Source organism: Rhinolophus sinicus, linkage group LG04 (assembly GCF_036562045.2).
Source record: "Rhinolophus sinicus isolate RSC01 linkage group LG04, ASM3656204v1, whole genome shotgun sequence".
NCBI lineage: Eukaryota > Metazoa > Chordata > Mammalia > Chiroptera > Rhinolophidae > Rhinolophus > Rhinolophus sinicus.
The window spans coordinates 135869039-135887218 of NC_133754.1; the positions used below are offsets into that span (position 1 = coordinate 135869039).

The window sequence follows — 18180 nt, forward strand, 5'->3', positions numbered from 1 at the left end:
CTGGTTCTCGGTCCCACATGTACTTCATGGTGGGGGTAACAGAGCCAAGTGGGACACACAACACTGCCAAGTTTCTCCCGGGGATTCTGACAAGTCTGCTCTTGTGATAAAAACCAAACACCTGCACCAAGATGCAGATTTTTCTTGAAATTTTTGTTTAAAAAATCAGGATTAATTTGTGGTTTTACAAGGCCCAGAATAAAAAGTTAGGGAAAATATTTTACATTTTGTACGATGCATTACATATTTGTATTATACTATTTTATCTGTTATATTTATACTACAATGTAGTACATATTTGAATAATGTTGTTTTACCCAACCAGACGAAAGGGTAGAAAATCAGAGGCTGGAGAAAGGCTACATTTAAGGGCAGAGATGCTGCCCTGAGTAAGGGCAGAGATACTGGCCTGAGCCACGTGGGAACTGACTGCTTTCTGACCCCAGATGTGTATGTGGCCTTGCTGACCCTGTGTCTGAATCAAGAGCCAACTGCTTGCAAAACTTTCCTTAAATGGAAAGGTCCAGACTGTTAGGAGTAAACTCTCCCAGAATAGAGATATAAACCCCTATATAGAGCAATGGTATGGCAGCAAAACAAGGTTTTTATTCGGGGCCAACAGTCCCCAACCCTGTGTAGACATGGCCATGGTGGAGAGCCCCGCCATGGCAAGAGAAGGGCCACACCAAGGCATTCAGCCTCTGCTTTGTCTGCATGGTCTCCCCATCCCATCAGTTTCTGTATCTTAGGCTGATGAAAATTGGAATCTGTAATGGAGGCATCTGTTTTCTCTTCACACAAATTCAAACTGCCCTTGAAACACTTTAATTAGTATCAGAAATGGGTCTGGAACAGCTGCAGCTGGTGTCCAAACAGGGATTGGCACAAAAACCTTTCCCAAGTGGCCAGACTTTGAAAAAGACGTGGAAAAGGGAAAAGAACGGAAGAGTAGGCTGAAGATGGCTCAATGGAGGCAGCAAAGCCTCTGGCCAGAGACTGTGAGTCACTGTGGGGAACGCCTGGGGCCCGAGTCAGTGGAACTTTCCCTCTATGCTCACAGCCAGGCCTGGTGACTGAACAGCAGGCCCAGCAGAAGGCAGGATGGACCACAGTGAGACGCCCTGGTGCTCCCTAACTGCACTAGCTAAGAAGGCAAGAACTATGGGGTCCCCAAAGGGAACAAAGCTCAGGGCATGGAGTGTGCGCAGATCCACTCAAGCCCTGTCCTACTGACAGAGCACGGAGGAGAAAAGCTCTACACTCACTGACCTCGCTCTACCTGCGCAGATGGCTACAAAGCAGGAGTGAAAACGAAAATGAGGGGGTATTAAAGAGAGTACAAAAATTTGAAATGGGATACATTTAATTATCTTAATAAAATTAATTAAAACACTGTCTTTACTGGTTTTACCCAATAACGTGAGCAAGGGAAAGACTGGTTCCAAATGTAAATGTTCTAAAATGTCTGTGCTAAATACTGGGGGTGCCAAAAAAATGTATACAAGTGGACACTTCAGTCAACGTTGCTCAAGCAGTAGTTCACTGTCATCAAAAGTGTCTGGACGCTGATGGTAACCACTTTGAGCACCTCTTGTAATTGCAGAAGTCAAACGTGACTTGTATTCATCTTTTGTTACTGGTATATATTGAATACTATAATTTTAATACAGTTTTCCTTTCTCAAAATGTGTGTACATATTTTTGGCACGCTCTGTATTTCTCCTTCCAGGCAAACCAGGCCTTAACTTCCTATCATCTGGGACAAATGCATTGAGATCTCAATAAAGCACTTCTATTGATGAAAGAGTGAGGGATTTCTTTTTTTAAAATGTATGTTTAAGAAGATTGGTCAGATTTAGGCCTGAGTCACTGTGGTATTTTTTTTAATCCTTGCTAAGAATTTCTTATTTGATCAGAATATTGTTTTTCAGTATCAGTGCAAATTCAGCAGGACATTTGGAAAATAACTTATGTAGAAGAAACAAACCATATACAAATACCAGATAAATATCCACAAGTCTGAGAAGAGTATCGTTGGTCATAACAAACTTTACTGAACAGAATGGAAGTTAGCAAAATCCAAATTGTTATAGGAAAAACCACCAGCAGCAAAACAATTCCACTCAGCAAAACTCAAAGATGCCCAGATCTGGGAGCCAGGAAGAGGGTTTGTGGAAATGGCACCATTCAGGTCACTGTTAGATTAGTGTTAGCTAAGTTGTGGTTCTGTTTCTTAAAAAGGATGAAAGGGAAACTAAAAGGGGACAGATTTGAGCCATGGGATTGAGCTCCAGACTAAAGAAGGTAAAATAAAAAGGATGGATTCAACCCATAGCTGCATTTGATGGGTCAACCCTGTTGGAGCTAAGGCAAGCTCACTGGCATCAGAAGGCACATGGAAAGCAGACAAGTCTTATATGTGATGAGTTCGCAGTTGTCTGGTTGTCTCTTTCCTCCTCCCCTCTACACTTGATTTCTTACTAAGGGCCATGAGCATACTACCAACAGGTTTCCAGCCCCGACAGGACCAGTGTAGAAATCCAGTTCCCCATCTCCTTTCCCCTCACTAGAGCAGCCCTCCTGACTAGCCTTCCTGCATCTCCTCAGTCTCTTCTGCGCTGCAACCAATCTCCACGCAGTCTTAGAAAAGGGGGTCCTACCACTTCCTGCACATACACCTCCTATGGTGGATGCTCAATGACAGGATAAACTAGAACTCCCTTAAGTCATAAAGCAGTGGCCATGGAGTCAGTGGAATGCCCCGAGGCACATGGATGAGAAATCCCAAGCGCTGTGTCAGGCTGAGAAACTCTTGAAATAACACAACTAATAGCTTCTCCTGCCTGGTCTTAGCACCGTCCTTCTTCATGTGTATATGAGGCAGCAGCTGGGTAGCTTATGTTTGCACCCAATCAAGGGGCAGATCAAGCATCTGCTGATCCTCCTCCTGGGCGGAGGTGGGGGTGGGGTGGAGGTGGGGGCTCCTTTTCACCACAGCCCACCTCTTTTAGAAATGATACACCTTCCAGCCCATCTCATTCCTAAAAACACACCCTTGCTTAGCCAAGCTCATTTTCCTAACTTGAAGGAGAGAAATTTTTTATATTAATTCAGGGACATATGGGGGGGGGGGCACTGAATACAAGGCTTCCACTGTCTGATTACCTGACCTCTCCAGCCTCGTGTAACCTATCATCACTCTCCCTGAGCCCTCCATAACCCCAACATGTCCTACACCCGTCACAGTGAACTCTTCAACTTTCCAGATAAACAGGCCTTTGCAGAAGTTCATGCACATATATCTTGTCTACTTGGAACATCATTATTACTCTTATCTTACCAACAAACTCAAACTCTCCTTTTAGAACCAGCACAAATGTTACCTCCTCTGTGATTCTACCGGATTGTCCCCAACAGAAGTAGCGGTGTCCTTCTTTGGGCTCCCCAAACATTTTATTCATATTTTATTTAACCTATCTTATTACGGTAATAGAGTATAGCAGCTAAGAGTTTGGGCTCAAAGTCAGACTGCCTAGTTTTGAATCCACATGGTCGAAGTGTGACCAGAGAATCAAGAAGAAAATTACAATCAACTGGTACCCACTGGGTCAATAAAATGCTATAATCCATGATAATGTTCAAAAGGGTTAAATAATATAAAGTGTAGCTAAGCAAAGTCCTACCTACTGATGTAAATTAACTAAATGCTGCCTGATTACAAAACCATTATCCTGTGACCACCCATTAGGGGTGGAAGGGACACAATATGGTGAAATATAATTCTGGTCTCCAAACCCAAATGTCTATTGGAATTAACTGGATTAAAAGTCATAAACCAGAGCCATAGGTAGACTCTTGTAAAACAGGCCTTATAGAATTCTAGAAAGCTGGAAGGAGATATTGTTCAGGTACCCATCTGGAAAGTGAGTCTACTTTCTTCCCCTAGTAGAGTATGTCATCTTGTTGACTTTGATTCTGGCTTAATAACTAGGACAGCTTCTTGTTTATAAACATTTTATTAAATGAAAAAAATGGATAATCAGTTTTCCTGAATGAGTCCCAAGTATGAAAGCCTGTGGAACAGCAAAAGTATCTTTTGTTTCAGATATGGCAGTACCCTACACACAAGCAACTGCATATGCTCACTAGGGAAACAGGGTGCAGGCAAAGTTTAATTATGATTAGTTGCATTGACTTCCACCCTTTCTAGACAAACCATTTCTATGACATCTCTAAATCCTTGGCTAATTAAGTGGGACTTTACAGTGGGAATGAGTGTTTGGGGTCTCTCCCTATCAATTCCTAATAAATCTGAAACACTGCAGGCTCTTTTAAAATTAATGAATTCACATAATAGTGTTATTGATATCTTAATTTCTTGTCATTATGTGTTTTCTCAATAATTGATACTAAAAGTATAGCACACTATACCATATTTTCTTGTGATAAGAACTACTATTCTAGGATTTAGAATTGAGGGGCCTTGATCATCCATTATTTCACATGGTGGCAAGGTGAGAGCAGTCTTTGCATACTTTGCAAGGAAAGGTTTTATTAAGTTAGTGGTGACAGGTATTCCCACCCAAATGTTAGCTATCGAAGCGCATTTTAACCAGCAGAGGTGCCTTATTCTGAGCCCTTCACCAGACCCTGTGCAGTCAGTGTGTCCTCTCCTGTCCCGAGCCAGCAGAATGATAGCAGGGAAGGAGCAGTACTGAACGTGCCTGGGGAGCTGGCCTGAAGACACAAAGGCTGGGAAAACGAAGTCAGTAAGTACTGAACAAGGACTCAAGTCTATTACTAAGATGACTGCCAGAACAGAACATGAAGGACACCTAGAGAGGCAGAATTGCAAGAAACAGAGAAACGTCCAGAGTGAGAGGTACCAATACAGAAGCCAATATAACCACTACTTTCCATTATCCATACCAACAACAAACACTACCTTGAAATAAGATGCACATGTAAAATACCCAACTCGCAATTAAAAGATGCTCAATAAATACTAGTTCTCTTCCTTCTTCACTAATCCCATTCCCTAGCATTAGAGACTTTTTAACAAATTTATACCAAGCAGCTTTTATAAATGGCCAAGTGCTAGTTGCTGGAAATAAAAATACAAAATGCTAATTAATCTAGTTACATCCAGTTAAATCATCAGGTTAAAATAATTAACTGGTTAAGTATGACCTAGTTGAAATAATATTGAACAAAAAAATACAAGGAAAAATCTTGACCACTAGGGTATTTTCTCCATAAAAGTTCTTCCTCTTTTTTCTTTTTTTTTTTCCCCTAAGGAGGGCGCAGCTCACAGTGGCCCATGCAGGGATCGAACCAGCAACCTTGGTGTTACTAGCGCCACACTCTAACCAACTGAGCTAACCGGCCGCCCCATTTCTTCCTCTTTTTTGAATGGGTGCCTGTCTGCATGTTGATAGCCACAACCTAGAGAACTATGAAGGAAACTAACTTCTCAAATGTCATTTTTCTGTGAGGAGAGGGTATTAAGATAAGGCCTTATTCATCGCAATGAATTAACGCATAAAGTAAAAGTGATTACAGTGATATTACACTGTATATATGGAATATTGTAATCTAATATGAAGGTTTATGGAAGTAGTTTTCTCGGGGAAAAAAATTTGTGCATGCCATCTTTCTGATCTGTTTCCCTCAGTAGTTCAAGCATCTCTTCCATTGGACACCTGTCTAGTTCACTCAGGTGTGAGGAGATGGCCTCTTGTGGTGTTGTACTCCGCAGGAAGTAGTTTATGAGTAGTTTATTGTTTGGTTTAGAGAAGGAATATGCTTTCAAGGCTCGCAGTTTCAAAACCATTTCACTATTTATTGTGTTATTTTCTTTTCCTCACAAGTATCTGTGCAACATTCACTTATGTGAATAAATCGGTTAGGAATGCATCCAATGGAACCTTCAGAAATAGAGTCAGGAAATATGTCATCCTAGGTCATGGCAAAGAGTGGTCACGTACCACAACACTACACACAAACACATGTGCACACACACACATATGCACACATCAATGAAACCTTACATTTGAAAGACAGCTAGTACCAGTCAAAAAAATACGTTTGACAAAAACACTGAAAAAATACATATTAAAATTTAGATTAAAATAACAGGGATTAGCCATGCACTTTCTGCTACATACTCCCTTCTATCCTTAAGTATTTGAAAGCTACCTAATTTTTTCAAATAGTATCTTTTTAATTACAGAGCATGTTTACTGTTTGATGAAAGAGCACATGATAATAAATCAGATGAAATTTTTATACCATTATGCAGAATGATTTTACACCCAAAGCTCAGTAACACTGAATAAACTAGTATATTTAAAATAATTCATGGCATTGAAGGAAGAGTAGAATTTGCCTTAAAATAGTCCTTTTTGATGCAAAACGCAAATAATTGGGAGAAACAAAACAAAAAATAAATAAATAAGGGAAACAAAAACCCTACAGTGAGTAAAAAGGGAGACCCTATTGAAGTAACTGTAGCTTTAGACTTCACTTACCTAAATTGTACAGGTATCCTCTCTTTGGAAAATGACAGGTTTAGGCTACCAAATTAGCCTGAAGTTTATAGTATCCACTGCTATGATTCAGCAATTGCCCATTACTCCCAAATAACCAAGGCATGGTTGAGAACATAGACAAACTACAGTTCCAACTTTAAGGGAGCATATCCCCTAGCATTCACATTTACACAAAGAGAAATGGCTTGGTGAATTTGAACTTTTTATGCTTGAAAAGGAAAGACCATTGAATGCAATCGGGAAAATCACAATGCTCTTAACCCAAGTTGCTAGATTCAATGAATTCCCTCTGGTTAGTTGTCAGACATTTTGGGGAGGAATCCATACCTGGAGTCTAACTGAAGAGTAATGGCTAAATAAGAGCTAACAGGAACATATTTCAGAAATCCAGTGCTCGTAGTGCTTCCCACTAGAGAACTTTGCAAAGGCAATTCACAAACATTAAAATTTTCCCATCATAAAAAAAAACTGCCACATGTAATGCTATAAATTACGTGATGTGTTCCCCACCCTTTGTAAAGTATACCAAGCTTAAAGTTGTGGGGAAGAATGGGGGAGTCGTTTCTAAATCACCTCAAAATCAAATATTTTCTTTTTCTTCATCATTTATGAAACACATTAGTAACATAAAGCTGACCGATCATATCATACTTAAAAGGAATGAGGTCCTGATTAAACACCTGGATCTCTTTAATAGCAGCGTCAATATAATCAACAGTAACCACAGAACCTCAGAATATTAAAATGGCAATGCATGATCTCAAGCATGGATGAACACCTCCTGCACCATTCAAGGTTTGCAGTTTAGAATTCAACAAATAACAGAGTGTGGGCTGAAAAGGTATTTACATTTCAGCACCTGCCACTCATTAATTGAATCTATTGGGCAAGGAACTGAACTTCTCTGAACTTAGGGTTCTTATCCTTGAAGCAAGAATACTACTCATGTGTCCGAGTTCACATAGAATTGTAATAGCAAAGCCAGCAAGCAGTAGTAGTAGCTGTAAAAAGAGAAAACAGTAATACAACTTTCATTTTCTGAGGGCTTACCCTGTGCTATGGACTAAAAACACACGGTGAGGTAGGTATGCCATTGTTTGTAGAGGAAGAAGCCGGGGCTCAGACACAGGAACTTGCATAAGGCTGCACATGTGTTTCTGGCGGAATCTAAGTGTGAACACCAACTTCTCTGACTCCCTCCAGAGGTCATGACCTCATTCACATCTCAAATGCATCCCATGTGCCATCTAATGAGGTCATGCTGTTGACTGAATGTTGTAAATGGCAAAGCAACACAGTGATGCAATGCTTTATTACTGTAACATTTTCACAGTTGCTGAAATATATTTTTCTACTGAATATACAACAATATTCTTAGTAAGAGCCCATGAACTCAAGAAACTAAAGCAACACCACAAATGAATATGCTACTTGAGACCAAAAACAATGGAAAAATATGGAAAATAACTTTGAGAGGTAACAGTTGGTGATGTCATTTTGTACATTTGTACCTTCACACACAACCACACAGACTCCCAACCCATAAACATCCAGTATCTCTCAAGACGGCCATGGAAGTTGCTGGAATTATTAAAAAGCTGGGACATTTGTTGTGTATGGGTCATGGCTCCCCAAGCCCATCCAGACGACTTGGCAGGCTGCTCACAGGAGGTTATCAGAGACACAGGACAAACATGTTAGGCTGCAAATAGTCTGTGGCCAAGCCTCCCAGGGATAACAAAGGGCAGCAAGTTAGCAAAGCTGAGCTTCGCTACAATGTGTTAGCTTCCTCATTGGCAGCCAAAAACAATTACGGTGAACTGGAAAGCTACCAAAGGCATAGCAACCATCTCTACACTGTCATAATTTTTCTAAGCATTTAAAACAGAGGAAAGATTCCATTCATTTAGGACAGGTAAACTGAATTATAGTTAAATTCACGTGCAATTTGGTTGCAAACACTCTTTTCCCAGAAATAGATTCAGTCCTGAGTAAGATGGTAAAGGCAGAAAAAACTGATCTCTATACTTCTCTTTGACATTTCTGCTTTTCTGAGATTGTCCACAGTCCTCTCACAGTCTCCATGCTTCCCCTAGCTTATCCCATCTCAGGAAGCAAGGCCCCAATGTTCATGACCACCCTCCGTCTCCCTTTATTGTGTTGCTCTCTTTGTTTCTTCCAGAAGAGATGAAATTAAACCCCAAGTCTAGAGAGTACAGTTGCACACATTAAGCACTGCACAATCTCTCGGATGGTGCTTTCACATCACTCTCTACTCAGAAATGATCTCATCCTCACCTTGGATATGTGCAGAGCACCATCTGTACAACCATACTCAGCAGCCCTGTATACAGACCCAAAACCAGAACAGGCATAATAAGTTTTATTCATTCATCGGTTCATTCACTCATTCAACCCAATAAATATTTACTGTGTCTAGCATGCACCAGACATTGAAGGGTCCTGGGCAAATATGAGTAAATAATAATGTATAATCCCTGCCTTCAAAGAACCCATACCTCAAGTCTAGACATGTCAACAATGAGTAACATTACAGAGCGGAACGTGCTAACCCAGGAGGAAATTTACATGCACGCCTAGCATCAGGCCTTACCACATTCGGGTTGGCCTTGTGTCGAAAGCACGTGATGTTCACCACGTATGGCCAGTCGTCAGGCTCCATCAACACTCCGGCAGCATGAGCACATGTGACATGGAAGGAGGCTGGGCAGCGGCCGTAGGAACACTGGATACAGGCTCCGGAGACTTTCTTAACCCGGTATCTGCAGAAGATGCATTTCTGGAGGGTTAAAACAAAGAAGAGCATCAATTCCAATTCTGTGACTCAGCTAACTTCCACACTTCACAGAATAATAGCAATTAGAGATGAAAAAAGCTCATTACATCAACAAGTCCTGACTCTCCAGGGGCCCAAGTAGTGACAGCAATTGTGGCACTATAAGCTGCATACTTTCAAGAAAATACACTGCTACACTCACATACTACCAGACATATGTTGAAATACTTCTTGTGATTAGGAAAGCCGAACCATTTTGCACATGGTTCTCTAGGCACAGAGCTGAGGAAAGGGTGCTGCTGTAAATCACCCAGGAAAGCTAAAGCTACTTCTCTTTTATTTCCGGCATGGCAGGCCTTTCTGTACATCAAGAGACAGAATATGGATTTGGAGGACAGGCACATACTCGCCTAAATTAGATAAGGTCTTCAAAAATACCCAAATAGCACACAGATGGGCTAAGTTTTCCATTTGCAAGTAAACGTAAACTGTTAAATGGTCCAATGTGGAAACTCGGGGTTCAAGTGTTTAATAATCCAAATCTGAACCCTTCATGACTGACACAAAAAATGTGCCTCCCAAAGTGAGAAAATTGAAAATCATTCCAAAGGGCATAATTTTGTTGAATATCTATAGCTGCCTATGCCTGGGGAAGAGAGAATGAAAATAAAAAAACAGCAATAATGATTACCACAATCTGAAAATTAAATTGCATACAATTAGCCCTAAACATCATTAGTACAATTGTTATGAGAGATGGGAAGATTCAAACAGCTTCACTAAATATAAGATGTGTGAACTGATACTTGAGGGTTAGGGAAAAAAGGGCTGTATAACAACATAGGGTCAGGTTTAGAAAGCAGAAGAAACAGAATGATCAAAAAGCTCAACTTTTCATTCCTAATGATAAAAGAGATCTGCCATCTAATCCAATGCTGGTAGAACTGCTCTTCTTTTATAGGTACATTTTCTTTCCTGGACAAAAAAGGTATTTAAACTCAATGCCTTTTGGGGGCTGCAATATTTTATCACAGACCTGCAAGAATCGATGTGCACTTAACTTCTAACTTCTCTTTGCCTTCACATCTAATCAGCCACTTCAGTCTTATAGATTCTTCACCTTAATCTTGCTCTGATCTCTCCCTACCCATCTACACCAATGGCCACTGCCTCTGCCTCTCCCCATGGTATCTTGCCCAGCATAGTAATGGCCTCCTAACTGGTCTCTCCATCTCTTTATTTCATTCTATTGTGATTCATCTTCCCCAGGCCTGCCAGAGTGATCTCTTTAAAACATAAATCCTATGTCGTCCCCTGCTTAATGTCCTTCGATAGCTTCTCCTTATCTCCAAGACATTCCAGAAAAAGAGGGAACAGCATGAGATGGAAGAGGAAAGCTTATAAAAAGGCCCTTCTTTCATGGTCCATCTGACCAATATTATTTCTCACTAGTCCCCATAAGGGCCCTGCATTCTAGACATTTAGCTGATCTTCCTACACATCTGGATTCAATGGACAATTAAGCATTTTTAAGTGGGAGGTTACGGATGTGGCTTAGCTGATTAAGAAATTACACGGGGTGGTAGAGAAAACGAACACACCATGGTACTAAAACAAGACCCATTATAATCTGAATAAAAGCATTACCTAATATCTTATCTTGAAATCTCTTTGGTATCATTTTCAGTACATTCTTGGTAATTCTTGGTATTTTGGTATCTTGTTAACAGTTCTAATCATTCGAAATGTGATGACAGATATAATAGCAAAAACTCCTATCAGAAGCCCCAGGCGTAATCAATCTTTTAAAAACCTAGTCATACTACACAGAGGTCAGCATTTGCATAAGTTCAGTTATTAACAGATGCATAAAAGGAGAAATTGTTTCCTGTTTTCCTAATTAAACAGGATTTTTTTTTAAGCGTGGGAAAGAGTATTTTAACAATAATTAATGAACTGGTAACTCTCAGCTTCTTCCACTATTAACTTCCTCACTAAACAGAGGCCCTCCAGACAGGGTGAAAGAGACAGAATACACTTAAGCCCAGTGAGGATTCAAGCCTTGGAATCTAGTAATGAAAGTACCCTCTTTTCTGATGAAAACCAGAGGTAGTCATTTCTAAGGAAAGAACCAGTATCCTTAGAAAGTTGACCTAACCATAGACTATTGTAATTCAATACTTTGGGATATGTTTATTCACAGGTTGAGAAGTTTGACTTCCATAGCAAACAGATTCCGGCTGAGACAGAGAACGCCACAAAACCCGGTAGGGGAACCATTCTGTGTCCTACAGTACAGTCTACGTAGTACAGTAAGTCCTCAATTAACTTCCTTGATAGGGTCTGCGACTTTAAGCAAAACGATGTAAAACAAAACCAATTTTACCACAGGCTAATTGATATAAACAAGAGTTAAGTTCTTACAGCATCTCATCAACATTAAAGAAACAACACTGAGTGAAAGGACCTGCTGTATTTCCAAACCCCATTTTCACTTGCTACTAAACCAGTTGTTCTCTACCCTGGCGAAAACATCTGTTGCAATTTGACACACACACACGTCTGGGCTGAAGAATTTAATTCCGTAAGGCAAAAATTGAGACAAATAAGACACTTAAGAAAGTTACAATGGAATAAGCATTATGAAAGGACAAAATGCTATACGGAACTAGAATGACCAGTGTGATGTGTTATGCTTAGGGGTAACAGAAGGAAAAAGGCTTTAAAGAAACACAATGACTGACTGGATCAAGATGGTGGGCTCAGCCTCTGCTACCATTCATCCAACCCCAACCCTAAATAAAGATACAGGGAAAAGAATGAAACCTCAATAGCACTAACAAGAAAGGGTGCAACTAACTCCAAGCAGCAGATCCCCAGCACGAAGCTATTAGTAGGTGTCTCTGAGGGGACAGTTTGGGCAAGAGTGGAAGTAAATACCAAAAAGACAAGCTACCCAGCTGTCGGGCCAGCCCATGTCCCACCCTGCTCCCAATCATCTTCAGCATGTGAGGTAATCTGATTGATCTGATCTGAATCTGAGACCTGTGATCTGACCCATCATTCACCAACAAGACAAGTGGGTCCTCACTAGGCTGAGAAAGGAGTCAGTGCATCCAAGATGTGCCACTAAAATACCAACAGATACTTTAAAAATCACAAACGTTTAAGGAAAACCAATCCCGTAAAAGAGAGGTGCCAAAATTAATAAAAATTAATTAGAAGAGTATCTGACTTAAGGAGTCAGGTAAGTGGAAACAGAAGATGAGTTTAAAAGAGGCATAGTACATATTTTGATAGAGATTCCCAAATATTTCCCATCAATTTAAAAAAACAGTAACAACTACACACACTTCTAAGAATATAAAAATATTATCAAAAAAGAGCAAGATGTGTGCCGTACACCTGAAGCTAAAGCTGAGTAATATTGAGTGTCAACTATAATTAAATACATATATGGTCACAGGATGTAAAGTACAGCATAGGGAATACAGTCAATGGAATTATAACAGCTATATACGATGTCAGAGGGGTAGTAGACTGGCGGGGATGGGGCAGTTATCACTTTGTGATGGGTGTAAATGTCTAAGCATTATGTTGTTTTGTACACCTGAAACTAATAAAATAAAAGCAAGATGTGCTGAATATTGGAGCCTCCTGAAGATCAAATGAGCAACTGGAAGACAGAGCCTCTAGATTGTACAGAACATAGAAGAAAATATGAAAAAGAAGGAAAATGGAACACAAATGTTAAACAATATGCAGAAGCGATCTAAATGTTCTATTACTTTTCTAAAAGACATTACAGAAGAACAGAAAAACAGAAAATAACAAAAAAATTTCTGGACCTGAAAAAAGACCCAATAAGCAAGATTAATCAAAAATAAAACAAAACAAACAAACAAACAAAAAAACCCAGACATATCTTAAACCTCAAATAAAAAAGAGAAAATTCCTGGGGCCGGCCCGGTGGCTCAGGCGGTTAGAGCTCCATGCTCCTAACTCCGAAGGCTGCCAGTTCGATTCCCACATGGGCCGGTAGGCTCTCAACAACAAGGTTGCCAGTTCAATTCCTCAAGTCCCACAAGGGATGGTGGGCTCTGCCCCCTGCAACTAAGATTGAACACGGCACCTTGAGCTGAGCTGCCTCCCCGATGTCTCAGTTGTTGGTTGGAGCGCGTCCTCTCAACCACAAGGTTGCCAGTTCAATTCCTCAACTCCCGCAAGGGATGGTGGGCTGAGCCCCCTGCAACTAGCAACAGCAACTGAACCTGGAGCTGAGCTGCGCCCCCCACAACTAAGACTGAAAGGACAACAACTTGAAGCTGAATTACACCCCCCACAACTAAGATTGAAAGGACAACAACTTGACTTGGAAAAAAGTCCTGAAGTACACACTGTTCCCCAATAAAGTCCTGCTCCCCTTCCCCAATAAAAATCTTTAAAAAAAAAAAAAAAAGAGAAAATTCCCAAATCTTCCAGAGAAGAGAAAAATCAGTTGATCATCAGATCTCTAATCTGCAACAGTGCATGCTGAAAGGCAATGGAACAATGTCTTCCAACTGCTGAAAAAAAATTAAATTTGGTCTATAGTCACCCTAATTATCATTCAAATGTGAGGGCAAACATAACGATTTTTTCTTTCTTACATTCAAGAATCAGAAATATGCATGAAGTGAAGGGGAACCAAAATGCTAAACACATGGATAAAACTAAATGAATATTGACTTTATAAACAATAATAGTAATGTCTTCTGGGTTTTAAATCTAGAGAAAATTTAAATAGTAGCATATAAGGAGAACGTGGTAAAAGTAAAGTTTTAAATATTCTATCTAATGTTCTTGAATTGTCTGGGAAAGGGTAAAAGTAGCAATTAACTAATGGTGCACAAAAAACAGAATAAGGAAAAATAACAAATTCAAACAAGAACAAGAAAGGAAGGAAAAACAGAACAACTAGGAACAAAGGGTAGCCATTGTAAATCAGTAGAACTAAACCCAAATATATCAGTAATTATATTGACTGTAAAAAGACTCAGCTTCACCGTATACACCAGGGAGAGCAAACTTTTTCTTAAAGGGCCAGATAATAAATAGTTTAGGTTTGTGTGCCGCGCAGTCCCAGTTGCGATTACTCAACCCTGGCACTGCAGTGCAAGCAAAACCGATCAGATAATCTGCAAATGATGGGGGTAGTGTCTTCCAATAAAACTTTATTCACAACAACAAGCACACTGCTTAGTTTGCTGACCCCTGCCATAGGCCACATATTTGAAGTTAGTAAGCTGTGAAATAATAAAATGAGTATTTAAGAAAGATCACTGTAGCAGCAAGGTGTATAAAGGATAAAGGGGTGGGAAAAGAAAGTATAAGGAAGCCATGGATACACGAGACAGGATGGTGAGCACTTGGACTAAGGAAATGGCTATTAGGAGGAAGGTAAATTTTGAGTGTCTTTTACTCTTCTTGCCGGTTGTTGACAGAGAGTCTGTATCTACCTCCAAATAGAAGGACTCTATTTAGCTCAAGGTCAGGGTTGGACAGTCTGTCTTGTGTGGGAAAGAACCTCTCTAGCAGCTGCCTCGGTCTAAAAATGGATAAGGATAGAGGCGACGCCAATTTCTAGAGGGATGGAAATAGAAGGGAGCTGGTGAACAGTAAGATTATCAGGCACTTAAAAGCAGGGAAGGTTCAGAAAGACAGGGCCATTCTTCCTGCAGTTCCCTGTTCGAGGTGCTAGTGAAAGGGATGAGGAGCCACGTTCCGGATGGCAATGACTAACAGCGGTGTGAGAAGTCACATGGGGCAGCCGCATCGCTCAGAGTCAGGGAGGGACTGATGTCCAGGGAGACCAACCCAGCCTGGCGAGAAAACGCTGTCACCGGTGACACTAGAGTGACTTTAAGGTGTCATTTTCCTTTACGCTTTCCTAGTAAGGATGCCTGAGACATAACAGCTGCTCAGTCAATGTTTGCTGAACTGAACTGAATTCACACAAAACTTTGGTCAAAGTGATGGACCTGCTCATCTATTTCCTCAACAGTGAAATAAAGACCCTCATTATGTAACTAAGCCGCCTGGGGAATCACTGGGAGGCTGGCCCCACCCCCAGAGCTTCTGTACTCTGGGCTGGCAACAGTGAATGTGCATTTCTAACAAGTTCCCAGGGGTGCTGATGACCCAGGGATCACACTTTGAGAACTGTGGGCTGGGGGCTAAAGGGTTAAATTAAAGGGTGTTGATTATTCTGAGAGCCTCCTACAATAATAAGGGAATTCAGGAAGTACACGCTTTTTCATCTATTCTCCGTCAAGGGCTGCGAGAATTCTTAGGCGAGTATGATTTATAGAGCACGGTACTTTCTTGGAGGACTGGATTTCCAAACTTATTCCAATGGCATAGGCCATTAAGGCTCCTAATGGATTGAGGAATTAATGAAGTATCTGGCAATGAGGCTTTGTGTATCATTAGATTCCTTCAGCACAGAACTTGGCAAAGGGCATCAAGAAATGATGAGCTGTGAAGAAGTTCAAGGTTCAAAGCACACCACTTTCCTTTTTTTTTCTTTTGGTGTGATTGGTAGTGCGATTTTATTGTTGTTTTGCTAATTTTATGATTCTTTTTTCTTCCATAAATAGATAGGTAATTCTAAAACAGGCACAAATGCTTTTTATTTTAATTAGTCCTTCCCTATCAGACAAATAAGTTAATGATAATGATACATTAGCTAATTCCTTTTTCCTTTTGCTCTCCAAAGACACTTTTTCCCCAAGCACTACACAGCAAACCAACGTTCCCAATTCAAACAGGGAATAATGCAGGACTCAATGAATGTCACCATTGCTGCAGGAAAGTCAGAGGTTTGAGGCTAAAAGTTTCAATGTGCTCCAACTCTTTAATACAAGTTTTAAAGCAGACTCCTTTTCTTTTTTTAAACTCAGAAAATTTACGTGCTGCTCGTCAGTATTCATGATGTCAATCACTCATGTGCCAAAACTGGCCAGTGCTGGGGGAACAATGAGCCGGGAGGAAAAACTGAGCCAGGAGGAAAGCATAATGCAACAGCTGTCCTATGACAGCAAGAGTCAGAAGGAGCAGAGTGAGGAGTAGATTGATACCAAGAGAAATCAGTTTACCCAGGGAGCTAAAGAGCAGCTAGAGAGGGAGGGAAAAGAGAACATGGAAATCCCAGGTCTGCAGTGGACTGACGCTCACTGCGGGGAGGCTTGGAGCTGCTTTTGTAGAGGCAGCAATTCATATGCAGTCTCACACCACTTTAGCCACACAGAATTGGTCTGTTCTCTGCTCGGCTGTCCAGGGATATTACAAATAGCAGACATGGTACAGTAAAACTCAATTCTGAATATGCATGCATCAGCTCCTAAGTCCTGTCTCGCTAGCAGCCACCCCCAAGAACAGTTCTTTCTACACTTCCAGTTGAGAGCATTAAAATAAATGGTTCATGCTGTCAAGTGTGTTGAATTAAACCCTTATTTATAATATGCATCAGAAGCCATTTATCTCACTGCTTTTTGTTTGGTGAGATTCATCCTGCAAAAGGTGAGAAGCTAAGCAAAAATCAAGCAGCAGGCAAAAATCAAGCAGAATGAGCTCAGCCAGGCCAAAGGACAGAGCTGGAGACTTGGCAGAGGTGGCGAGGGTAAGAGCGAAGACTGCACTTACTCAAAACAAGGCTAGAGAGTCACTGGTGGCCCCGAGAAAGGTTAAACAAGAATCACAAAAGAATTTTAGAACTGAAAAGGCCAAAGCAATTCAGACATAAAGTGACGAATTAACAATGAACTCTTCTGAAAAGTACTGGTCAACAGCCCAATCCCACTTTGTTTCATTTTGGATGAAAAATGAATCAGCAGCTACACCACAGGGAAGAACACCAAGAAGGAATCTTGCCGGAAAAAGCTTTTAATCTTAGCATCGGAACACTAACTTCACATAGTAGGTGCTCAATAAATATCCACTGAGTAAACGAATGATTGTTTCCTTATTATGTATGTGTTGATACATTCTTTCAGCCATTGCAATACTTATTAAGTATCTTCTACATAAAGGGAATTTTGAAAAATGGGGGAAAAGATACAAAGATAAAAAAGATAAAATCTGTGTATTCAAGGAGCTTAAACTGGCATACAAAACTAGCCATGACAAAAGCTTTGCAGTGGTAATCACGATAAGCAGGACAAAAAAGTGCTACTGGATTTGGAAGGAGAGAAGGGTTGGACTAGCGGAACAAAGGTATGGCCAGCAGATGCGACTCAGCTGGTTACCTACCTCGACCCAGCACTTCCACTGTTCTTCTACTGAGATCTAGAAGAGGGGCAATAGAGGATGAACTTCATGACAGTCACTTAAGGGACACCAAATACAGGACAAATCAGCAAGTATTACTCTGCTTGGACGGCTCAGGTCACATGGCAGGAGGGCTGAGGCAGGTGCCTGTGCACCACTCTGAAGTGAGGGCCACGAGTCACCAAGTCCAGGCAATGCTGGGTCAGTTCCGTCAGGTTGGCTCCTGAGGACTCATAACATATGTAGTAAAAAGGCGGTTTCTCCACAGTCCTAAGTTTCCTCAATTAATTTCCTGGAATTCACTGGCTACATGCAATGCTTCTGTACCAGGTCAGGCACTGCCTTGGAGACTGTTGGGGACATGCCTGCTGCACACTGGCTGAGCCTGCAGCAGTGGGGACACAGGGCGGCCCCAAGGCTCAGTGCAGCTGCCCAGCAGGGTCTCAGAAAACTAGGGAAGCCGGCAAGAGCAGGTGGGCTTGGAGCTCGCTTGAAGAACTGGCAGGTTTCAGCCAGTGCGCATGC

General features: G+C 41.0%; 1 protein-coding gene and 1 non-coding gene across 4 annotated transcripts in view; both read right to left on the reverse strand.

The window, feature by feature from the left end:
• The window catches only part of KDM4C (lysine demethylase 4C), a 346173-nt gene that overhangs the window by 50568 nt on the left and 277425 nt on the right, over positions 1-18180 (reverse strand). For 2 of the 3 annotated variants that reach the window (XR_012495714.1, XM_019727138.2), the window contains one exon: positions 9166-9351. Coding sequence is in view for 1 of the 3 variants with exons in the window: in XM_019727138.2 (XP_019582697.2) it covers positions 9166-9351 (186 nt within the window). In the remaining 2 variants the exon portion in view is untranslated. Of the gene's footprint in view, positions 1-9165; positions 9352-18180 lie in introns of those variants that run through there. The other variant, XM_074330450.1, reaches the window with a different exon arrangement.
• On the reverse strand, positions 5315-5388 carry TRNAT-AGU (transfer RNA threonine (anticodon AGU)). The gene has a single exon. It is a non-coding gene; the product is annotated as a tRNA-Thr (tRNA).